This window comes from Miniopterus natalensis, chromosome 17, assembly GCF_054644295.1.
Source record: "Miniopterus natalensis isolate mMinNat1 chromosome 17, mMinNat1.hap1, whole genome shotgun sequence".
NCBI classification, from domain to species: domain Eukaryota; kingdom Metazoa; phylum Chordata; class Mammalia; order Chiroptera; family Miniopteridae; genus Miniopterus; species Miniopterus natalensis.
In genome coordinates this window covers 42,089,453-42,114,472 of record NC_142097.1, presented here as the reverse complement: position 1 = coordinate 42,114,472, position 25,020 = coordinate 42,089,453, and the positions used below count along the sequence as shown (strand labels likewise).

At 56.7% G+C, this 25,020-nt stretch overlaps 1 protein-coding gene across 2 annotated transcripts in view; it reads right to left on the bottom strand.

Annotated features, from left to right (window-relative positions):
* SLC38A12 (solute carrier family 38 member 12) overlaps positions 1 to 25,020 on the bottom strand; it is a 43,135-nt gene that overhangs the window by 2,421 nt on the left and 15,694 nt on the right. For both annotated transcript variants that reach the window (XM_016220356.2, XM_016220357.2), the window contains exon 8: positions 6,612 to 6,705. In XM_016220356.2, the coding sequence (XP_016075842.1) occupies positions 6,612 to 6,705 (94 nt within the window). The remainder of the gene's footprint in view (positions 1 to 6,611; positions 6,706 to 25,020) is intronic.

The following is a 25,020-nucleotide window of genomic DNA, read 5'->3' as shown; positions in this document are numbered from 1 at the left end:
ACAGGAAGGAGTCACTGGGTTTCTGCTGAAGGGAGGGGATGTGAAGCCAGTCTGACCCCCCAAGCCCCCCTGCTGGGCAGCCCCTGCGGTTTCCTGAGGGTTCCAGCTCCGCCCTCCTCCCCGCAGAAGCAGAGAAGGGTGTCGCAATAAGCAAGTGCCGGGGCTGAGGTTCTACCCTGGGGCTAAATTATGTATCCCAAAGGACTCGGCGCAGAGCCCCCCCTTCCCAGTGTGTCAGGGGAGGAGGTCGTTGCTAAAGGGCAGGCGTTTGAGTCTCTGAAGCAATCAAGTCTTAAGTGTGAAATCAAGAGTTCAGGTCTCTCCATTCTTCAACTTTCTGCACTGTGGCAGGTGGCACCTGGGAGGGAAAGGCCTCCATTTCTCATCCCTAAGCTGTCACAGCCTGCTCAGTCTGTCATCGCTGGGAGACGGAGCGGAGGGGCCGCTGGCTGCCGGCGGACTAATCTTCCCAGAGATTGGAAACATAACACTTGAGCACTGTCACCTCTCCTGAAAGCTGTCAGCCGTTTCCTCTTGTTATGAATGGTCTACCCCACAGTCTGAAGCCCTGACCCCCAGTGTCACTGTACCTGCAGATGGCGCCTAGAAGGAGGTAAGAAAGGAGAGATGAGGTCGTAAGGGTGGCCCCGTTCCGATAGGACCTTATGAGAGAAGGGAGAGACGCCAGCCTGCTCTCACCCTGCACACACAGGAGAGGCCACGTGAGGACACAGCAAGGAGGTGGCTGTCAACAAGCCAGAAAAAGAGGCCTCACCAGAGACCAACCCTGACAATACCTTGATCTTGGGCTTCCAGCTTCCAGAACTGTGAGAAAATACACTTTTGTTGTTTAAGCTGCCAGCCTGTGGTGGTGTGTTATGGTAGCTTGAGCTAAGACAGCTCTTAAGCAGCCGCTGGATCAGGGAGAAAGCACGGAGGGGAGAGTGGGGGGACGAGGGAGTTGGTGCTAAGATAGCGGCACTTGAATTGCCCTGAACGGAACGTAAATTCCCACACTCTGGGCCTGCCACGAGTCACGCCACCTCTGCAGATGTGGCCGCCGGACTCTGTCCGAGGCTGAGGCTACCCTGGCCTTGTGAAGCCCAGCTCTGCAGGGGCACGCCTGTAACCACCGTTGGTCAGACACCTCAACCCACCAGCTCCTGGGCCTTATCTTCCCCTTCCCCTGCCACTGTCCGGGCAGTTGGCCCGCCGCCCTCCCAGGTGGAGCAGGAGTCCCGCCCGATGGCCAGGGGAGTGCTTGTCAGCCACACGCAGAGCAGAGCTGCCGACAACAAAGGCAGTGCAGAGGAGAAGTGCAGCCCAGAGAGAACGGCCTCCGCTTGGGGCCAGGCCGAGCCGTGAGGCCCAGCCTGCTGCTGAGGAAAGGGGTCACTTGTGACAGGCAGCTGAGTCTTCAGCAAACTTTAACTAAGTGTCCACTTTACCCCAAGAGCCTTAAGATAGAAACTCCGGGTTCCTCTCCTTTAAACTGACCCTGGGAATTGAAGAGGGGACTTTTAGAAAACCAAGAATAAAAGTAGAACCAAAATGAAACATATATCTAAAGGTTTTCCTGGATCCTCTCCACTGGCTGTGTGACCAGACAGCGGGATGCTTAGCAGCCCAGGAGAGCCCTGGATGGTGGCCCAGAGGGAGGGTGGGCCCCGAGCACAGGGTTGGCGTGCTGCTCAGAGAGGCCGGTGGGCACCTTCATTTTGGGAGGGGGTCCTTCCCGGCCCTCTGAGGAGCACTAGTTGAGTGAGGCTGTGAAGGAATTCATGCACTGAGCTGGCACACTGAACCAACAGGCTGTGAACAGATGGCCCAGACACACACAAGACCCCTGGCTGTTGGTGGTGACAGATCACAGCGGTCCCACCAGGAGATGCTCTGCTGAGATCAGTCCTGGATCTGCAGGGGAGTCAGCCAAGTGGCCACAGATAATTCCGGGGACAGGTGAAATCAGAGGGCCCTTATGTTCCCTCCCAGGTGATGGTGTCCTCCTGGGGACCTTCTGCCACTTGGACCACCACAGCTGAGTCCCACCTCTCCCCCCAGTTCCGACTAGAAGACAAATCTGGGACACTTGCCAGGGCAAGTGGAAAGAGCAGGGCCGAGAAACTTCCTGAAGCAGCTTGAGTTTATCCACAAACACTGCCGTCAGAGGACGCGCCTGGCCCAGTTTGAGTGGAGTGAGAGACGGGGACAGTGTGTGTGGTAGCTGCTCTGAATATACAATCAGAGGGGAGGCAGCCCTGTGGGTCCTCAACAGCCCAGACGCAGACCGAAGAGGGTTGCTGTGCTCCAGAGCAGCGTTTATTAGAAAGAATCAGTTTTTTAATAATGCCAAGTGGGGCGCCCAGAGCTGAGCCAGCTGTTGGTGTCCCCAACTGGGAGGCGTCTGCTGGAGCCTACTGGGGGAAGTTGGTAATGGGAGTGAAGTAATGATACGCCCTGCCGGTTTCCCAGGTGGGAAGAGTCTACAGTCATCATTTGAGCCGCTTAGGGCTTGAGCTCGGAAGCCACAGCTGCTGGGGCTGGGGGCACGAAGGACAGTGAGGGAGTTGGGAGCTAGAGGAAGCCCCCTGCATCTCTGTGCAGGGATGGGGTGGGGGCTGCTTCTCCTTTCTCTCGGGATCAAGCTTCCTCCAGGGCAGAGGGGGTGGAAGCTGGTGGGTGTGCGCCGGGAGCAGGGCTGCTTGGGCGGCGGGGGCCTGCGTGGAGCTGAGCGGGCGCTGGGCACTGCGCTGGCAGCACTTCCCACAGGGTCCCGCTTTATCTTCACACTGCTCCATGAGGGGGTCCTGCCTTTGCTGCTGCCACACAAGGGACCTGGCCGGGGCAGACTTGGCCTGTGGGGCATATTTGGAGTGAACACTGTCCCACCCAAGGTAGCGAACAAAGGGAGGAGGTGCAGCGGGAGTGGCTGGCAGGTGTGTGCTCAGGAGCCTGTGGCTGACCTAGAGCAGCCACCTGGGGTGAGCAGCCGGATGACAATCGGAAACCATCCCCTGCACAAATGAATTCAGGGGCACTTGCAGTCTAGGTCTCCCAAATGGACCAGCCTGGTCTGGGAGCAAAAGAAATGCATCAACCCTGGCGCCTATCCTACGTGTCTCCTGACATTTTCCCAGACAAGTGGCTATTCAAAAGGCCACCCAACCCTCTCAGTCCCATTGTGGCAGCGCGAGGGGCGTCTGGGGCTAATGCCTGGAGGACGGTGCAGAGAAAGCCAGGAGGAACCAGCCTCCAGGCTGCTCAGCTTGCCTTGAGCTCCAGGGGGCCTGCTCGGCAGGCTCCAGCCGTCCTCCCGCCTCATTTCAACAGATGGCAGAACAAATTACTAATTAAGCACAAGAAAGTTTCCGGCTCAGCACATCTATGATTTTCTGGTCCCTTCGGTGCTCATTTTCCCCTTTTGTCTTTCTAGAACCCAGGCCAGCTTATTACCACCCTGAGAGCGCTCCCCTCAGCTGTGGGATGGCCTGGGCCCTAGGATGGGAGAGGGAGGAGGCGGGGTGGGCTGGAGGGTCACAAGGACATGGCTGCACAGTTGCTTTGAAAAGGCAGCATGGAAAGGGAGTTCGCTGCAGACCGACAACTTGGTGCAGACTTGAGGGGACAAACAGGGCCTGGGTGCTCACGGCCTTTAGAGGGGTTCTAGAAACATCACCGGGGGTGAGCTTGGGCCAGAGGAGAGACCTCCTCCGAAGGCCTGCAAACGTCCAGTGGGTGGACCTCAGTCCCTCCCACAGCGGGACGGCCTAGTCTGGGGTGCTTGGTGTTCCCAGCTCCCTCCCGATGCAACCCTGCTGTCTCCCACCAGATCCACAAGGAAAAATGCCCAGGTGGCTGCAATGCCCCCGGCTAGGGACTGTACCCTACACTGGGCAACATTCTAGAGTCTATTTGACTGAATGAATTTCTCTCACTTGACAGGGCTTTGTGTCATGGAGGTTTACTTTCCAAGCCCCGAGGTCTGAGTGTGTATGGGAGGAAAATGACTGCGCCATCACCCACAGAGCCCTCTGGAGGACAGGCTGGCAGAGAGGCAACTGCTCTCTGCCTGCCATCTGATTATCTCAGATCAAAGGGAGAAAAGAGGCAAGTGACTTGCAGAGACAGCGATGTCCAGACAATGTCATCACCCAAACAGGAGTGTGGATGCCCTTCACGAGTTGGTCTCTACCTCTAGCCCTCCTGCAGCCAAACACCTCTCGAGGCCACTGCCGCCCGGCTGTGCCGCACTGCGGGGGGCTGCCTCTGAGGGTGCTGGGGCCTCAGGGGGGACCCAGAGGATTCCCACTGCATGCCTGAGGCCAATGGGCAGCCACCTTGCTGCTCTGTGGGAAGGGCTCTGTTTGGGAGAAAGAGACGCAGAATGGGGTTACCAGGGGCTGGGTACCCAGTGCCATGGCAAAGAGCAGCTGAGTGTCTAAGGCAGGAGTGGGGAACCTTTTTTCTGCCAAGGGCCATTTGGATATTTGTATCATTCGAGGGCCATACAAAATTATCAACTTAAAAATTAGCTATGAAAAAAGGTCCTAGATCTATTGAATTTCCAGTCCTGTCTGTGGTTGCCTTGGAGGCCAGACCAGACCAAGTGGGGCAGCCTGGGGTCCTGCCAGCCTCCTCCGCACCCTCTCACAATCTTTCCTTTTTAATGAATGTTCTGCTCACCAGATGCAGGGGACTTCGTCATACTGAACAGGCACCGGGGTGCCACAGAAGACATTAACTGCCATTATCTGGGCGGCCAACCGCTCGTGGGTTGACATGGGAATCTATCATGCCGGCTAAAGCATGGGTGTCCCCTCCACCACTTCCCATCCTGCTCCTGCCCGCCTCACCCCAGAGGGAGAGGGACCGGGAACCTGAGTTTAACTAGCCCCTTCCCACAGCTAGTGCAGCAGGTCAAGGACAGGCAATCCCGAGCAGGGGCCAGATTTTTAGGACTTTGGGACTTGGTTGCTGGGACAACAGATTAAGCCAGGGAGATGAGGAGGGAGGTTTTCCTCCAAATACTGCTTTACTGTGAAAACTTCTGAAGGTCACTAGGGCTTTCAAATACTTCCTGTAAGCAGCTTATAAGGGGAAGGGTGGACGGCCACTGGTTCTGATCCATGCTGATCCTGGACTTTTGGACACAATCCCTCCTGGCACCCAAGGAGGTTCCATTCCAACATCGTGCCCCTGGAGCTAGCGAGATCCTCATATTCTAAGCAAGTAAGTTCTCATTTTCTCCCAAGTGATCGTGTTAATTTAATCCAGGGCTTTGGAGCTTATGAATGAAATTTGAAAACAGCATCCTGTAGGTGAGAATAGGCTCAGACCCACTGAATGGGGTAGACAAGGAATCTTGCCCCATCCAGGTACCCAACAGGTGTCCTCCTGTTCCCTCCTCTTGCTGGATGACAGACAGGCTCATCAAGTGACAGAGGCCCCAAAGCTCACGCTCTGGACCATTTGGCCCTGCTCTCATTTCCTTGCAAGGATGGACCAAGAGTAGGAAGAAGTTATAGGCTGGAGGGTCTGGCTCAAGCCAGGGCAGAACTTCCCAGCACTGACAGATGCCCCCTCAGAGTGGCGGGACCCCTCGGAGCAGCACCGGAACCTTCCCTGGATGTGAGCTCTAGTCCACACACCCCTGCAGGGGTGGGGCTGGCCAAGTCCCTTCCAACCAAATATGCCAGGGCTCTTGTGGGGCGGTGGCTCCCTACGCTGGAGTCTTGTAATCCTGAGTGGGGGGACCAGGGGACTGGAGGTGCCAGAACTGCTGGAAATCATTTGGATCAGAAGCTGTCTGAGTTTGTCACGATCTAGCTCTGAGAGATGGCTCCAATGAGGAGCAACGAGCACCCGAATCCTGATGAGGGCAGATGCCTGGGAAAGGACCTGGGGAAGGGAGTCCGGAAGGGGGGCCCCCCATCAGAATAGCAACAGCATTTTCTTTTAGATCAAAACAAATGTGTGATGGATCCCAGAACACACGCTAGCTGAGGGGGCGGTGGGCGGTGGGGAGCCCACAACCTCCTGTCCTGGGTCCACCCTCCAGGTGGCTGGCAGGATGGGGTGATGGAATGAATGAGCTCCTACCACACACCTGATTTAAAGGGAGAGACACCCCTTTCCCCCTGGGAAAGTGGTACTACTTCTCCATGGGAGTCAGTCAGTTAGAGGGCACTGTGGTCAAGGTGTCTTTTCACGCCCTGGTAGCTGGGGATGCGATGGAGGTGCCATGGCCCACTGGTTTTATGGCACAGCTCTCATGCCCTGCAGGGAGCAGAACCCTGACCCAGGCCTCCAGGTGCCCAGCCGCCAGGCTCTGGCGTGTGAAAAGGCTGGTCCCAGAATCAGCTGTCCCAGGCCTTGCTCCAGCTCAGCCCACATGTGACCTTGATGTGACTTAACTTTTTAGGTACTAAATTTCCCCACCAGTAAAAAGGCAGGGAGAGCACCCACCTCCTCGTTACCCCGGGGAGCTCAGAGAAACCCTCACCACATTCTGGCTATGGCTGTGAGCCTGTGAGCTGGCCTGGCTGTCTCAGGGAGGGTTAAGGAAGGGACAAGGGGAGAAAGAGCAGAGGCTCGAGATGTTTCAGACTCACCGATCCATCTCATCAGTGAGGTCAGGATCTGCAGGTACTTGGTCTTCTGGACGTCAAAGAAGGTGAAGGGTCCCAGGAGGAGAGTGAAGACAGCCTAGGTGACAAAAACAGGAGTGAGAGGGGCACAGAGGCCGGGAGCACAGGGTACGAAGTGTGCGTGGGGAGCACACACCGTTCACGCAGCCTCTGCCCAGGGCCAGGGCTGGTCCTAACCCAGGTGCGCACTGGGACTGGCAGAGGCTCTCTGGGGTCAGACAGTGCCAGCGTGTTTCCAGTGTCCTGTGTGCACAGGAGCCCACAGCCGCTCCTCTGCCCTTCCTCACACTCACTGTCCTGAGGCTCCTGGAAAGGTGTCCAGGCAATTCCCAAACGATATCCCGGGGACACTGCCTGCTCACGGCTCTTCAGCAAACACCGACTAAGGATTCACAGCACTGAGCTGGGCACGAGCAGGGATTAGGTGCGAGACGGCAGGCAGATGAGGGTCCGAAGCAGCACCAGGCACTTACTGGGAAGAAAGGACCGGGGAGGAGGGAACACAGGGGTCCTGACGGCGCAGTGGAGGGGACACCATTCTGAAGGGTTGGGAGGAAAGGATCAATCAGGATGTCCTTGATCAGCAATGTCTGTAACTTACAGAGAAGGGCACGGACACAGGGAGAACCAGAGCCAGTGGCTTCCAGGCAGCTCCCTCAGAGAAGTAGCCCAGCCCAAGACGAGCAGGGGCCGCACCCAAGGAAAGTCTGGGAGTGGGGGGGAGTCCGGCCCAAGGAGGGGGGCGCTGCAGGCACCTGGGTTCTCCTTCTTTTTGGAGAACAGGGTAGAGTGAATATTTACTTTAAAAAAAAATAAAATTCAAAGCCTGTCTTAAAAAACTGGTCTGTGGGAAATCTGAATCCTCTTTGCAAAAGAAAATGGGGTAGACGTGGCACAGTAGAGGCCGGGGCTGGGAAGAGGGGGGAGGTTGGGATTTCCATGCCAAATTGGGTGCACAGGGAGCAGAGGAATTAAAAGCCGCTGGTTGGCGTTACGATGATGGCACCATTTCCAATCTGCCACTCGGAAGCTGCACAGGCATCAGACCTTATTAACATTTACACTGTGCCATTTTATCACGTTAATGCTAATGACACTCGCCAGAGATGGCGCAGAAGGCTCCAAAACATGAATGTGGGGAGTGGGGCCCACCCTGGGGAGCCAGCCCCGGGCCTGTGATCTGGATGAATATATCACAGCTGCCTGGGCTGGCAGCCAGTCCCCCAGCTGGTGGCCCTGTGACAGGCAGGCAGGCGGGAGCCCCAGAGGAGAGGGGCTGGGCTGCCCCTCCCCCACCCTCATCGCAGGGCCAGCAGGATGTGGAGGGAGCTGTGACCTCTTATCCAAGTCCATTATCACTGTGAGACCGAATGACAGGAAAGACTAAAGTACCGGCTTATGGAGAAGGCTCTAATTAGCTGGGGTCACAAGGCCTGGCCGGGCTGGGAGACTTCTGGAAAGAGCTTTCTGCTGGGGGCCTAGACCCAGATCTGCTCTGTTCAGGAGACCGGGGGGGGGGGGGGGGGGGGGGGGGGCCAGCCCACAGCGGCAGAGGAAGGTCTCCATCATGCCAGGAGTGACTGGGGAGGCAGAGGAAAGAGACTGTCTGGACAGCCCTCAGCAGTCCCCTCAGGCCCAGGGAGAGGGGCTGGGGACCCAGGAAGGGGCAGAATCACCGCCCCCTCTCTGCCAAGCAAATCATTTAGGAAAATTACTGCTTCAGAGAGAATTTCCACTGACACATTTCCCTTCTGAGGGATGGGAGAGGGAGATGTCACATGGAAGACCACATATGAAGCCACCGGACTCCTGCTGTGCCCAAGGGCCAGGTGTTTCACCTCTGACCTGTGATGCCTCCCACTGGAAACGGGCACTCAGCTGCGGGTGCTGGGGATTTCCTGGGGGGTGACTTACACGGGAGGTCAGCTCCCGTCTGATGGCTCACCACTGGTCCTTAGAAAGTTTTGCTATGAAAACGGGGAGAGCAGAGCCAGCCCCAAGGCAGGCAGGAGATTCCGCCTCCGCAGGCTACACAGGCCCTTCCCTTCGGTCCTTTCTCAGGTGCCGACTCCATCTCATCCCCCTCCCTGGCCGATGTTTATCGAGATCCTATCTCCCAGGAGGCCCATTTCATAAACTCTGTTGGATGGGATCCAGCCCGCTAGAGCATCCTCTCCTTAAAGAGACCAAGTGTATGGACACATCTCGAGGAGAGAGAGTGAGAGCTGCGCGTGAGGTGCCAGCGCAGTGATGGGGACCAGGCTTGAGAGGCACTCAAATGAGGGCCCGCCCCTGCCTGGCACTCTCCTGTCTGGTTCTAGGGATGGCAGGTCTATCCTCAGAGTGGGGACAGGTGTGAAGGGCTCTTTTGGAAGCCTTGTTTGCTCAACAGCTGTGACATCCATGGCTGGACAGCAGCTGGGATATGGTTTTGTTTTTTTTCTTTTAACGCTCAGGACCACAGACTGACCATGCTACTCGGGAGGGTGCAGGGCCACTTAGAGGAACCTCACAGACCGCCTGCCGCACAGCAGTCCCTGCAGGCGCCCGCTGGTTCACGCATCGGAGCACGCCCAGGCCGAGACACATGCCACAGGCTGGGGCGAATGCACGGAACAGGTGTCCCCTGCAAATTAGCTAGAGCCAGACTCGGCAACCACAGGGCGGGCTTCCGGGCTGGGGAAGGACAGGGGATTCAAAGCAGCAGCCTGGGCTGACATGCTGTGGGGTCTCTGGGAAGAAAGTGGGTGCAGGAGATGAAACGGCCACAGTGTCCCAATGGGCTAGCGCGGAGAGAGCATCGCCCCTCTGTTTTCCCTTCCCTTTTTCAAAAAGAAGAAATAAAAAGCCAAGAGACTGCCTGCCTATCCTCGTGGGTCTTCCTGTCTAGTCTACGTGACATTATAAATTAGCTGGCTCCTGAGCAATCATCTTCCAACCCCCAAATGCCATTGATCAGTTCAAACCCAGTCTCTGTTCAAGGACTCTCCTAACCCGACTCATTTCAGGATGCGGGGACACCAACTGCTGCAGCCAGACGCGTTTCTTAAAAAAAGAAAAAAGAGAGAACAATTCTCTGGGTTCTGATGAAATCTTCAAAACTGGTCACGGGGAATAAAGCCCGAGATAGGCCTGGGGGTGCGAATGGGGCTGCTGGGGCTGCTCTCTGCTGTGTCCCGTGTAGTTAGCACACCACCCACCTCCAGCTGCTCTGGGTCTAAACTTCCAACCACCTCAACTGCTTCCTCACTCTCTGTGCCGGTGCAGAGTAGCTAGCCTCCTGGCTTAGACCACGGGAATGTGTTTCTTGCAGTCCTGCATGGGAAACGGGGAGCACAGAGCAAGGGTTCCTAACCTGGGGTGGGGCTGGGGTGGGAACGCAGGATTTACAGAGGATGTAATATCTAAAGAGTAATCAGGCAGGCAAAGGGCTGGGGGGAGCTGAGGACTGTCCCCTGGGGACTCTGTCCCCCTTCCTTTGTCCCTGTTCTCTCCCTCCTGGGCCCAGAGCCAGCTGGTGCTGGTGTCGTCTCTCCACACTTAGCCCAGTCCATGCCTGCTCTTCTTGTTAACTCTCTCAAGGACTTGTCATTTCAGACAGGACAAAGTCCAGTGGCCCCATGATCTGGTTCCAGGCACCTTTCTCAACCTTGTTTCTGAAGACACCACCCCTCAGGACCGACAGTCCCTCAGCCCTGGGCTGGGTGCACCCCGGACATGCTCAGCACCTCCTGCCCCTGGGCCTTTGCTCAGCAAGCTCGCCACTCATTTCTGCTGGACAAAGTCCTGCTGTCCATCGAGTCCTACTCAAGAGCCTGCTCCTTCACCCCGTTGTTGTCTCCTGATTCCCCTCTCTGGAATCAACCATGCCCCGCACCCCAGCACCACCGGGCCCCACTGGGGGACTGAGCAGAACTGTGCACATGCCTGGAGGGCAGGGCTGGCAGGGAGGAGCCACATTTTCTAGCCTTGGCCAGAAATGAGACTGAAGGACAGGAGAGTAAAGAGGCCCTAATCTAACTTGCAGTCCTTTGCCCACCGGACGCAGGAAGGACACCCACTGCTCAGAGTCAAGACTGGAGAGATGCTGGACACGACAGTGGCTCTGCTGAGACCCTGAAGCACAGGTGCTCAGGCTCCCACAAGCCCCTGGAGTCTGGGACTGAAGCCTCATCTCTAACTCGAGCCACCGCTCCCCCCTTGCAGTAGGCACAGCCGGCCACCAGCCACAGAATGGGAGGGCCACACGCTGTGCTACTTAGGAGAATGGATCTTTAAGCCAGGAGCTCTCAGCTCAGGCCTGCTGAGACGAGCTGTGTCTGCCACCTGCCTCCCTCCGTCTTCCTGAGTGTTAACCCTGCAGCCCACCGCACTCGGGAGAGGCTCCCACGCAGCCCAGTGTTGTTTCACACACAGTGAGCCCAGGACCGGCCGCTCTGTCTGCTTAACTTCACAGAATGGAGTGAGTCAACATCAGCACAAAGGCCGAGCAGCCCGGTGCCTCCCTCCCTGTCCCCATATTTCTCTGCAAGTTTTGCTGGTCAGAGAAACAAATGGAAATTTAAATTTGGAGCTAGTCCCAGAGGCCGCACACTCTCCGGGCCCCGCCTTCTGCCCGAGGATCCATCGCGTCGGCCTCAGCCGTGTCTTCCCAGCTGCAGCTCCTGCTGCCCAGCCCCCTGCCCAGGGTTGCAGGCCCCTCACTCGCAGTCCATCTCGCTCTCCTCAGAGGGGAGGAGGAGACAGAGGGCACACTGTTCTGGGACGAGAGGGGAGACAGAAGAGAATGACGTGCTAAAGTAACGGCCACCACAGGACGAATGTCCTAAGAACCTCTGTGCAGCTCCATGGGACAAAGGCTGATAGCCAATTACCTTCTGCAAAACATAACTGAGAGAATATGCTAGAAGGCAGGTCAGCTGACTGTTGATTCAGCCAGGGGGGTGGGAGGGAGTCCTCCTGCCCTGTCCCGAGCTAGGAGCCAAAGGCAGCATCCTTGGGGACGAAAGCCCCATGGCCGGGAAGCCAGCAGTGGCCAGTAAGGCACAAAGGCAATGCTTCCGTGGCATCCCTCAAACCGAGGGCGGGGGCCTCGCTCCACGGCCAGGTCTCGGAGTCCCTGCTTATTTATTTAACTCTCTGTAAAAATAAGGGCTTTGGGGCTTGTTTGCGGCTCCCAGTGTCGTGAGATGGAGCTTTCAGGAGCCAAGAATTCAGGCTTCAGCTTTCTCTTTGTCCCACCTGTCAGTTCCTGGAGTTTCAACACAAAAGGGCAGCAGGTTCGCCTCGCGCCTTCTCGCCCTGCCTGGGGAACTCGGATTTCTCTGCTAACGGGGTGACAGAGCAACAGGTCTGGGAAGGTGGCATGGCGATGCACGCCTGACGGACCCTAAACACAGGCCCTGCAGGCCAACTGCCGGCAGGCGGGGGCTCGGGGGCCAGTCCGATGCAGAGGGCAGCAATGCCCACCGCACAGCTGAGCTCTCTGGACTGACCCCGCAGGTTACTCTCAGTGGTGAAGGAAACAGACGCCCAGACTGCAGGACTGTCGCTGTCCTTGTCTGTCCTTGTGGGAAGCTGAGGGTTAAGGGTTAATTGGGGTTAATGGCAACTCAGCAGGAACTCATCCCTAGGTGGGAACTGAACTTTCCACCGTCCTTGAAGTGCAGGGAAGAAACTCAAGGATTCTATTTTTATTTCTCAAGTGGCCCTGAACACTTTGGTTTGGGAGTTTCTATTTTCCCAACTTGAGTGACATCTGGGGCTCCATCCAAAAAAAGGAGGGGAGTACTGAGGCAGCAAGGACACTGGGGGGACCACAGGCTACAGGGCCCCGTGTACAGGGTGGGGGTCGTGTCCTGAGCTTGCCTGGCTGCCTGTGAGGCCCCAGGGCATAGTGAACTCCTCACAGCACATTGTATGTGTGCAGAGGCGGTGGGTAAACACCAGCCCTGGTCCCTGACCCAGCAGCATCATGTGAGCACACCCATCTGTCTCCCAGTGTCCCGGGTGGGGGAGGGCGAAAGGACGGAAGCCACGCGAGGACCTCCAGCCAGAGAATGTCAACGCCGTTGCGACTGGACTCCGCTGTCTCCACCCATGTTCTATAATGGTCCAAATGGTCTTTAGGGGGTTCAGGTTCTTACCGACCGAGCTACTGTGAGAACAAGGACAGGGTCTGGGTCTGAAGGCTCATGGGCAGCACGTGCCATGCCCAGGGCGCCATCACGACAGCTGACCTGCCGAAAGCCGGGGAGGGGACACATCCTGCTACCCAGAGAAGGTCGTCTGGGCTCGCTGAAGCGTCGTCGGTGCTTTCACAGGCACTCTGACAGTGAGCTTTCACACCCCCACAGGGCAGCGGAGGGGCACTGACCCTCCGAAGGCCCCGCCCAGGGCTGGGTGACCCTGGGATGTGAGGTGCTATGGTGGGAGGGGGCTTCTGCCCAGAAGACACCAACCTGGCCGCGATGGAGATGCTGCCAATCTCTCAGCTGCCTGCCCCTCAGGTATCGCTTACCTGGTGGGGAGAGAGCGATGACCAGACCAGGCTGGGGCGCCTCTCTGAGTGCCCTCACCCACTCTGAGCCATGGTTCGTGTCTGCCCACCGCCTTCGGGCACGCGCTGCTGAGAGCACGTTACTGTGGCGTCTGGTCCCTGAATCCCACCTCCTCCCTCCCAAGCCCTCACCTAGAAGGTACCTGGGCGATGCTTCCTGAACAGACTGAATGACTGAAAGAGTCAGGTGATGCCGAAAGATAGAAACGGAGAGTGAAGGCCTAGATATTTTTAAAAGTGTGGACATCCTGAGCACAGAAGTTACTCTGTAAATCCAACTATTATTTCATGACATCCTTCAGCAGAAAACCAAGTCTGCTCGTGTCAAACAAGACAGCCCCATTCGGAGGGAGTGGGTGCGGAGACGTGCAATGTCATCCCACTGGCTCTCATGAAAAGGCGAGCCTGCTCGCTAGAAGGCAGTCGCCGGGAGAGGAGACACAGAGTCCCCCAGGAGAGGAGATGCTGAGTCCCTGGGAGAGGAGGTGCTGAGCCCCGAGCAAAGGCAATAATGAGCCGAAAGGTCTAGATTCCCGCAGTGAGTTCTAAAGCAGCCCCCGAGCTACAGAACAGAGGAAGAAACCAAACCCAGAAGGCAAGCTGGCCCCAGGAGCCCGATTAACTGAGACGCGGGTGAAACCCGGAGGCAGCTTCTCAGCACAGATGCAGACGGGCCAGTGAGGTGACACCTCAGCGACCTCTGTGAAAACACTGAAAATGTTCCCGGGGAGCCTGGGAGAACGGCTGGGGAGAAACCACGGAAGGGAGGCTGCTCTCCTGCACCTGACGCTGCCCCCAAGGACCTGGTGGGCCAGGGCTCCCACCCGCACACACAGGCAGCTCCGCTTGTGGCTGGGGCGACAGCGGGAGAGGCGGACCGAGCCGGGCAGCCCTTCCGGAGGGGCAGCGGCTGAGTGGCGGCGCGGGGCAGGCGGCGGGGAGGAGAGCCCCTGGGCTGCCTGCCCAGCTCCGCAGCGAGGGAGCGCAGGCCGGCCAGGCCCCGGGAGCATCGCTCACCCGCTCGCGTTCGGGCCTCAGCTCTGGGCTCGCCCTGACTGACAGGCCACCTCTGGCTGTTTGACAGTTGGGAGCATCCCTAGGTCCCTTCCTCAAAACCTCTGCCTCTTTTTTTTCAAGGCGACTGGAAACAGAGCAGACCTTGGAAAGAACCCAAATAACTTCGTCTTCTGAGCCCCTTCTCTAGACACCCCCTGCCCTAGTTAGAGGAAAGAGAAAGTCTTAGTTAGGGACCTGAGGTTCGTAACCTATCTTTATGGGTTTTGCTCTGGGAGGCAAAAAAAATGAGCATGTCTCCTCCTAACCCACAGACGGTGATAAAGAAAGGTCAGGAAACTCATCAGGAGCTTCTATCACAGAGCCGCGTGATTTTTTACTGAGTGCTGGCTGCTGAACTCAGGTTTATAGGTGGTGGGACAAGGGGCTGCCTGGGAGGGAGTAAAAAGCCACCACTCACTGGGGGGCTCCCTCAGTCCAGAGGTGGGGGGCCTGGCCCCGCGCCAGCAGAAAACGGCTCTCGTGCTGGTGGAGGGAGCCCGTGTCTTTCCAGGATGCAGGCTGCTGTGGCTCCCAGGCAGCCACCCAGACCGTCACATCACACTCCCTTCCTGGCCCCCACCTTTGGAACCAGGACAGGTCTCAGACACCTGGACTAGGTATCATCCCCATACCATCTCGAAGCCCCCAGCCGGGAGATGGTGGGGGGTCACGTTCTGGGGGAATGCTGTTGGCGCGGAGGGCGGGCTCTGCCTCCAAACAGGCCTCTCTTATCCCCAGAGCCTTCGCCTGCTTCCTGACAGCCCGAGGAGATTGGTCCACCACGCAGACGCAGCTGGGGCTCTGCCCCCGGGGCAGGGAAGAGGCTCAGAGAATGGGCATGAGAACCAACGCTGCTGAGCACCCACTGTGTGCCCAGGCGCATGGCATCTTCTACCTGAGATCTCTTCTCAATCCAGACACCCTATCAATTGATTACTGTCTCCATTTTGGAAAACCAAGGTTGAGGGGGAGTAACTTAGCCAGCATCTCGTAACTGCTAAGATGCAACTGAGATAAGAACTCGGGTTTCTGTAGCCAGGCCCTGTCCCTCTACCCCCCCACCCCCCGTCCACACCCCTCGGGGGCTGGGCTGGTCCAATGGCGTCAGCCTGGCACCGCCGCTGTCCCCCTGGCCCTCTTATTGGACAAGATTGCGTGTCTGTGTTGTCTATTTTTCAGCTGAAAGGCCAGATGGTACCCGATGGTGGGCAGAGTTCCAAGGATCTGATGCCAAAGCTGCAACCTTTGTGGATTGGGGGAAAAAGATAAATATTGTGGAAAACCCACACAGTCACTCACTTAATGATTATCAGCCACCAGGGTTTATAAAGGACGGCCTGGCTCCTCACAGTGAGAGAGAGAAATGGAGGCCACATGTCCAGGGGGAAAGACTGAGGCTTGATCTTGGGACAGAGGGGTGTGTGTGTTTGTGGTTGTGGGAAATGGGGTGAAACAGGCAGGGGCTCTGCCTGGAGAAATAGACTTGACTTTGGAGCTGGCACCTGTTCTAATACTCACTGCTCACATTTTAGGCACCAGAGAGATGGCAGGCAGAGAGAGAGAGAGACAGACAGACAGACAGACAGACGGGTGGTGAGCCCTCCCCTACCTCCTGGCACACGAACAGCTTCTGACTGCTCCTCTCTACCTCCTGCCCCCAAAGGCAGGGCGTCCCTAAGCCCCTGCTGAGGGGCAGCTTCTTTCCTGCAGTGAGGGGCAGAAGATGACCTGGGCCTCTAGGAAAGGAGAGGCTGCTGGACATGGAGTTTTTCTGGCTGGAGTGGTGAGCCCTGGCTGTGAGCAGGTCCGACGGCTGACCGAGGAACTTGCCCACAGACCCAGGGGTGGTAAGGCCACCCGAGGGTGGTCTCATCCATTCAGACATTCCCGGAGCAAGTCCCTGTGTGAGGCCCCATGCTGGCTCGACCCAAAGGTGGATAAGGCAGAGCCCTGCCCCGGGAGCTCACAGTGGGCACTTGTATAGCTGACTACTATACAAGTCCCATGAGCGCCACAGCAGGGGGGAGGGAGGGGGGAGTGTGGCTGCAGGTGTTTCAGGGGAGGGGAGAGGAGTGTGGCTGCAGGTGTCTCAGGGGAGGGGAGAGGAGTGTGGCTGCGGGTGGGGGGGGGAGCATCTGAGCTCAGGATGATGCAAGGGAAAGGCAAGCTGTGAAAGAGCCCAGTGTCTTCGGAGGACAGTGGCCATCGAAGGTGGGGCAGTGGTGGGAGAGAAGGTTCCAGAAGGAGACTGGAGCAGACGACGGCCACATGAATTTAGACACTGCCTTATAGAGAGGAGTTTCTGAAGGGTTTTAAACAGGGAAATAAATGACAGTCAGATTTACTGGAGTCAGTAGGGCTGAAAGAATGAAATACCATAAACAGAAGAGGCTCATGACCTTGGGGCAATCCTCACGCTGGGAGGGGCCAGCAAGGATGCCAGGGAGCAGGGCTGACACAGCAGTGCCTCTCTGTGGACATGCACAGTGGGCACCAGGTCCCAGGGTTCTCCTGTGTGCCCTGGGTGGGATTTCTCTCTGTTCTGACAGGAGGCAGCTTGAAAGGGACTTTAGTCCTTTGAACTACAGGTCTGGGAGGTGGGGAGAGAGCACGCCTGTCCATCCGGCTGGGCTTCTATGAGGAGTGAACAGGCCGTACAGGTCCCTGCAGTGAGCCCCACGGGACCTGAGTGAGGAAGGTGCACGAATCCAGGGCAGGCTGCAATACACCCTCTACGGCAAAGGGAAACAGGTCTTGTAGGGGAGGCAGCGCTTTCCTCAAGGGTGGGGAGTTTGAAAGCTCAGAGAGAGCAGCCACCTTGCTTTGCTTGCCTTAGGCTGAGCAAGGAGAAGTGCAAAGATGAAAACCTCTCAGGGCTCCGAGGCTTGGTTTACTGGCTCTCACATTTAGCCACTGAAATCTCAGCGTGGGGCATCAAACTAGCCGTGTCCTGGTCTATTTATGCAGAATGCCAGCCAAGGGAGAGCATGGGTACATGGATTACTTCCCCAGGGCTGTTCCGGGAGAGCTGGCCTGGGAGGAGGTGGGTGGCTGCCTTGCACACAGAGAAGCTGGAGGTATTCATCTTGCCTGTTCATACGACCCAGGGGTGGGGAGCTGCAGTTGGGGCAGGACTGGGTCTGCTGGTCCTTATAGGTCCTTAGAACAAGAGAACTTGAGAACAGGTAGGTTGGGGAGTGCTCTGTACACCATGGACTATCTCATGAATGAGGGGGGTGGGGAACCTCTGGGCCATCAATCCTGCCCCTCAGTCCCCTTGGAGAAAAGCACTCACCTCCCCCCTGTCCCCCAACCACCTGACTGTCAGGAATTTAGTTGCTCAGATACTCTCCGTGATGAGTGGTGTGTGCCCCATGGACCTCAAAGCCTGCAGGGCTGTCTGTCTGCATCTCTAGTTAGATCTGTAGGAATCTGATTGCTTTTGGTGCCCTGCCTGGGGCTGTGAGGAGGCAGAGCCATCGCCCTCTGTCACCTCAACTGCCTGGTGTTTGTGCGCCACTCGAGGAGAGGTGCCAGGTGATCACTGCAGATGCTCTCCACTCCTTCCCTTCCTCACTCAGCTCTACCACTTGTCTCTATGCAGGTAGAGCGGGGTGGCGGTGGGGGTGCTCTGAGTTGGAGCTGGGGGCAGGGAAGGAAGCAAGTCAGGTGCCCAGAACACGGGGGCCCTGCAGAGAGGAGCCACACAGGCCCAGCTGGCTCCACCCCTTTCCCCCACTGACGTGCAACCTCGAAATAGACCGAAACAGAGCGGGATTGGAACAGGCCTCTTTGCTGGCACTGAGTAACCTTGGAGGTAGGGGAGGAAGGGAGATAGCACGCCAGGCTGGCTGATTAACGAGCTGTGTCGAACTGGGTATAGGAAATCACACTAACAATCCTCAGCTTCCTCCCTAGTAGATGGTTGGAGTGAGGCTCCTCTATGGGACTGGAATACTGTGGGCTCCAAGAGGAAGCCCAGAGCACCATCCATAGGGACCCAGGAGGGACCTGTTGGCCCCAGGTAACAAAGCAGCTACTGGCAAAGGGATGCTGCTGGAGCCCCTTTTCTCTTGGAGACACTCAGAACCTGAAAGTGGTCTGATCGGAGCAGGAGTGACGCTGTTTTGTCTTCACCAAGCACCTGAAGCATCGACTCCAGTGTGTTACTAATAACTCCAGGCTGGAGACCTGAGGACACCTGGCCACTGTCTGTCCTGGGCAGGGGCAAGGCCCAGGAGGTCTCTGGCCGCTGCCTTCATAAATCCAGCTCGGGCAGCTGTTCTCTAAGGGAAACCAGAGCAAGCAAGACCATTTATGCCTGCTTGGGGACAGTTCACAGAATCCTCCTCAGAACTGGTCGAAAAAGATTCCTAGCCTTGGAGTCTGCTACATTAGGCCTGGGGTTAGTCCCAGGAATTTCTGTTTTTAACAAGTACCTGAAGGTGTTCTCATGCCAGCTGGTCCTGGAACCAAACTTTGAGACAGCGGAGGCTCCTATTTCTGACCAGGGGGAAGGGAAAGAGCTGGGCAGTGCTCCTGAAGGCTGGCTACCTGTCTCTCAGGTGGACAACCACTTCCCTGCATTGGTGAGAAGGAAGGGGCTAGAACTGTTTGGATTCCCAGACTGTGTGTGTGTGTGTGTGTCTTCTAGCCTGGTCAGCACGCAACACCTGGCCCAGCAGTGTCTTCCCTGATCTTGCCAGGGTTTCCTGAAAACGTCTTAATCGTGCCTACAGGAGGTTCTTCCCATACTCAATATGCCCGCCACGCTCTGTGCTGCTGGATTCACACTCGCCACACAGCATCTGCTTGGCAGCACCCCCTGCAGTACCTCCCTCTGCACTGAAGGCTTATTAAAATGGACCTTGGTCTACACCCAGCTAATCCACACGACATCCAGAGCTCATGCTAATTAATCAGCAATCAGTTATTAATACGCACCCTCATTTCTCATCTCCGCCTCACGCCCATCATGCTCGTGCCCTGGGCCCCTTTCTGCCAGCCTCTGTAAGCCCTCTGGGGTTCTCCGGCGGCGCTGTCCCCTCAGGGCCGGCCCGCAGTCTGGAGAACGTACGCCCAGACACTTTATTCTCTGCATGGTCTGCAAGGCAGCGTGCTGGTTGGGAAGCCAGCACCACTGAGGGGCACGGTTATTACTTTAGAATTAGTGCTTTATTTAATTAAACAATTATTGCCAAGGCCCTGGGGCGCCATTCAGAAAGACACCAGGTTCTTACAGTAGACTCCCTATAATGAGAACAAGCGGCGTTCAGGGAACGGCACAGCCCCACGGGCTGCTGCAGGGAGTCAAGGACCCTGCTCTCATGGAATCCAAGCCTCAGAGACACGGAGCCAGAGGAGGAAAGGGGTTTGGCACAGCTCTCATTCTGGTTAGCACAGAACATCAAGGACATTCCAGGTGACTTAGAGCTACAGGGAGGCCGCTGGATTCTTTAGACTACAGTTTTTTCCTGCACTTTGGGGGAAATAAAGCAAAAAAAAAAAAAGGAGGGGGCAGGGGATGTGAGATCAACAAGCAGGACATCTCCTTACAGAGTACAAAGTCATTTTTAGCTCCTGGCCCAGAAATGGCAGGTTTGGAGGCAGAGGGGCCGTGCAGCGTGGAGATGGCCTGGGCTGCAGCACTGTGGGAGTCTGCCTGGAGCAGCTTCTTGAGGGGAAAAGACTGAACACACACGGGTCAACAACCAGGAGCACCAGGCTTGCACCCCGATCGGGCCACTCCTAGGTAAGGAAGCGCAAGCCCCCAGCTCCAGGTCTGCTGGGATCAGTGTGGTGTGATAAAAACGGTCCTGAAAAAGCACAGTGCAGAAGGTCCCCAGCAGGGATGAACGCTCCCCATGGAGACCTATTTGGAAGCTTCCCAACCAAATTGGCCTGTGCACGAGCGTGGCCACAGGGAGGTACTTAAGCTCCACGAAACTGTCCCAGCCCTGGGCGTGTGTGTCCCTGGATGTACCTTTCTGGTGGGCTGCTCGAGATGCCTGTTTCTACCTGAACTGGATTCAGATTTCTGCACCTCTGCACGTGAACATGTGGATAGCTCCCCTACACAAGAGTTGGGCTTCTAAAGGTCCAATTTATAAAGGCTTCATTTTCACAGATTAACATTTTAAACACACTAGGGGAACCAAGTACTTAAGAGAAACCTGTGGTGAGTCCTTCTGTGAAGTAACGAATCATTTTGTAACCAATAATCACCCCCCTAGTTTGTTTTATGCGTTTGGGTTTTCATATAATGGGATTTATTAAGAGGCGGTGAGTATGCTCGGGGCGGTGGCAAGGTTGTGGCACACGAGGTAATTTCCCATCTTGATGTTCTCCTCTGGGTGCACTTGGGGATCAGACAAGTCAAACTGACATCTTCCCACATGCGCAGGAGTACAACTGGCTTGCTGCGGGCGAGTGGTATTTGCAAGATGTACTGAACTCGTTACGTTCCAGACAATGGAGATGGGCAGAGTCGGGATATTCTAACAGGGGCAGAGAGACACTTAAACGGCCACTGTGAGGACAGGGTCTGGCAGTTCACGGAGCTAGAACCATGGTCCCTTGACCCAGCAGGACCCCGGCTAACGCCAACGGGCAGCTTCTGAGGCCTGGGGGAGGGGTGGGGGACTGTACAGCAGAAACCACTCCCATGGGCTTGTGATCAAGGTTCCTATAACCCGGTGTCTTCACTGGGAGCATGAGAAGGGAGCTCAGGGGGTCAAGCATCGTTCTCTAAGCTGGTGTAGAAGTATTACATTAAGAACAAACCTCTCATGAGCTGGAGGAAGCTGGGGCCAAACACCCAAGGCGCTTGGGTGGGAGGTGGGGCTGGACGGTGGTTACTGGGGCTCAGGGAGCTGCGACCCAGGTCTCCTTGGAAAGGTGAGGCTGGTCCAGGCAATACTGGGTGTCAGCTGGGCAGACACTGGGGATGGACTGGAGGCTGTGCCCAGATAGCAGCAGCAGTGGGGGTGACGAGATAGTTGGGGCTCACAAGGTCCCTTGGCAAGAGTTCTCTAGACAAACCACAGCACTGGAGTGAGTGACAGAGTAATCTGAATTTCATTTAGAAAGGGCTGGGACTGGGGATGGAAAGCACACCAAACCACAAAAAACCATTCCCGGGATGAGACAGACAGCTCCACAGGAAGAAAAAAAAAGACAGAAAGAAAAACACAGGCCTGTCCTTGATTATCGATTTTCTTGAAAAAGAAAGAGACCAGCTGATCCTGTAACGTCAGGCACTTCAATCTGAGCGCTGGGCGCCATTTAAGTTAGAGTTCACTCAACGTCAGAGGCCCGCTCCTGTCTGGGCAGTGGGCACACACATTTTGGGGTGTGAGGCAGAAATTTATTCTTCCTTGGGACCCAGGATCATGAATTAAAGCGGAGGTTCAGCACATGGTGGGGGGCTATACTCCGGGACAGGGGTCCTCCCAGAGGCTCACGCCCACACACGGAGCTGGAGGAGCTGGTGCAGACACTGCAGACACCACAGGGTGACGCTCCGGGAGCTGGCCCGCACGAGCCTGGGCCAGGAGAGCTGCTTGCTCACCACACCTGCAGGGGCCGCCCAGTGTCACCAGCATCTTCCCACGGGCAAGTGAGAAGCAAGACCACAGCGGCCTTTCTGGAGCCTCTATAACCGAATGAGGAAGAGCTGACAAGAAGCACGCTGTGGAAGGAGGAACTAAAAGGGAAAGAAAAATCTGGGCTTCCCTAGTAGTCCTGGCAGGTCCCCAAACAGTCACCATCCTCTGAAGGAGGTGCCCGGATGCCCCAGACCCTGTAAGCAACACCCTCCCAGCCCCAGGCAACCAGGAATCTCCTCTTGGCTTGTTTCACATGGGGAGCGAGGGGGGGTGTCGCCAGCCAGAGAAGGGCCCGTTTATTGAGCTTAGGATCCTGCTCTGTCTCCAGGCAGAGTCCCCCTGTCAGACCCTTCCAGGGACGGCTCATTGTCCTGCCAGGTCTGCTAGCCCTCGGGGGGAGGGGGGGCACCCTTCCTGGCCCACTGTGCTTCATTCCATCCCGGGTTCCTGACTCTGCATAAACACGGGGCAGCATTCACACGCTATACTACTGGGGTTGTGCTCTGGGGGCATGTGGCGGTGCCCCTGGAGGTGTGCAGTCGTGTCCCTGAGAGTCCCCAACTCCTGTGAAGTCACTGCCATTGCTGAAACCTGCTCCACACAAACTTTCCCCCCTCACTGGTCCTGGAGGCCTCCAGGTCACCTCCTACCCCGGAATTGGTAAGAATAAATATTCAAGTGATGGCAGCGGTGACCCACTTATTAGCAGATGTCACAGCCCCAGGGCAAAGCAGCCGATGCTGAAAGAACAGAGAGGGAGGCCGTGGCAGGGGAGGGAAATGTCCTTGGGAAGACGCCTTCAGTTCCAACGCTGCTTGAGTAGAAGGGAGAAGCTGCTTCACTATCTAGGAGCCAAGCGAGGGGCAGCAGGAAAGACAGGGAATTAATCAGGCAGGTGAGCTGGATGTGCAGACACGGATCACTGCACAGACACCCTCCCCTGGCAGAGGCGCCCAACCCTCCGCAATCAAGGGCCAAGGGCTGAGAAACAGCACAACCCGCCGCCTCCTAACCGGGCCTGGCAGCAGCGCTGCCCTGCTGCCTGAGCAAGTCTGCGTCACCAGGGCCAGAGGACATGGCTGAGAGGCCAGAGAGCGGGGCTGCTGTCTCTGTCTCTGCTCTGTGACCCTGGGGGAAGTCATGGACTCCAAGCCTCAGTTTTCTCTGCTGCAAAATGGGATGATGTCATGGACCAAATCAGAAATGAGAAGGTAGCTGGTAACGTGCTACGCCAATGCAAGACAAACCACAGCGGGAAGGGCAGGTCACAGCGTGGCACACCACTGCCCGGCGTGCACTACTCCCTTCTCCACCCCCGAAAGGATGTGTTCCTCTCAAATGGCACTGCTTTAGGGAAAAAACAGTCCATTTTAAAAACGGGACTGCACACTGTTTTAAGTGTTGCAAGTGGACAGCAGCAAGTGTTGCTCTACAACCTGGAATCAGAGAACACGCCTCCTGGCAGAGAAAAAGCCAGGACTCTCAGGGAAGGCCCAGGAGGACCCTCCCAATGTTAGCTTGAGTCAGTTCTCAGACCATCTACTCTAGGAAGAGAGAGAGTCCAGCAGGCAGAACTCCCCCTGCGGACCCCAACACACACCCTGCTTCTCTAGGGCCATTTCCAGAGGGAGTCTGGGGAGAACCCCTCTGTCCGGCAGAAGGTGGCATGTCACCTACTGGACACCTGCAGGCTGCATCTCTCTCCCTGGTTACCCATGCTCTGCAGGTGGATCTCATAGCTCCTGTGTTCTAAGCAGGATGGCAAGCCAGGATGACCTTGTCCTGTTCCAAGGCAGCCCACGAGGCCCCCCTCTCCCCGCTCAATGCCGCATTTGCAGCCGAGTCTCCAGCCAGGATGAGCTCCGTTCTGCCATCTGCGTTCCCGGCTCTGCTCGGCTGGGACCTTCTGGGCTGCTGGTGACCCGGCAGCACCTGTCCACCTATGAGCAGCGGATGCTGCTCCTGTGGACAGCCAGGAGCCTTCAGCACTTGGGGAGTCCCACTGTACCCCCAGGGCTTCCCTCTGATACTCCTCAAGCGGAGGCAGTGATGGGGCCCAGGCCCTGGGAAGGGAGGTGAATGACAGGTTAGGAAGCACTGTGGGTAAGAGGAAGTCAAACAGAAACACTGGGCTGTGCCCCTGACTCTAGGGGACTGAGATGCACGTCCAGCTTCCCAGGCACTGGGGACAGTCCGAGTCTGGACCAGACTGATTTACATACAATCTTGTCACTTCACTAGTGGTCCCTGGCCCCTGCTCACTGTATAGGAAGGAATGAAATGCTAGATTCTGGCTTGGTTTCCTACCAAACCTGAGAGGCTCTACAGAATGAATCCTAAGATAGCCCAGCCCGGAGGCAAGGCTACAGGTTTGAAAGGGTTGGGGCATCCGACAGTTTCCTAGTTGATCCTTCTAAGGAGCAGGAGGGGTGGCTGGTGGGGTCCTGGGAATCTGGGGCCTGCTGGAAGCAGGTCCTGATGTCAATTCTCATGGGTCTTCATAGCAGGGTCCCGGTCACTGCTGGCTCCAGCTGTGGCCACTTGCTGGGACACCCTAAAGAGCACACGTGGCTCGCAGGACCGCCACCCCACAGCACCCTGTGATGTGGCCACTTGGAGGAAGGAGAGGGAGAAACTGACTCATATCAGCTGCACTGCAACCACAGGATGTGGGTGAAGGTCGCAGGGTGCCGGAGGGGAGGAGGAATTTTCTACTTGTTAAGGTCAAGGGCTTGGAGAGGGAACTGGGAGCTGCTGAGAGAGAAAGCTCCCTTCCTGTATGTGGTCCTGATGTGGTGCACAGGCCAGGCTTGGACCAAGTTAATATCCTCAATATTCTTATTCTGTGTGTGCATAGCGGCAGACTCTGAAATTTAAACCACAAAATGAAAGCCTGTACCTTTATCCCCCAGAACATACTGTCCCGGAATAGCAATGAGGAGGTGGCCATTAGGAGGCCCTTTCAAACATGCAGGCCCAGACGGGTGCACTGTCTACCCTAGACAGAGAGACGACTGTGCCTGGGGTCAGGAGGGTGCTAAGATCTGCTCGCTGCCTTGCCCGGCATTGTGGTGACGTCTGTCTGGCAGCAAAATCAGAAAAAGCTGGTGGAGAGAGAAAGGAGCCTCTAGAAGGGAAGGACAGTCTTCTG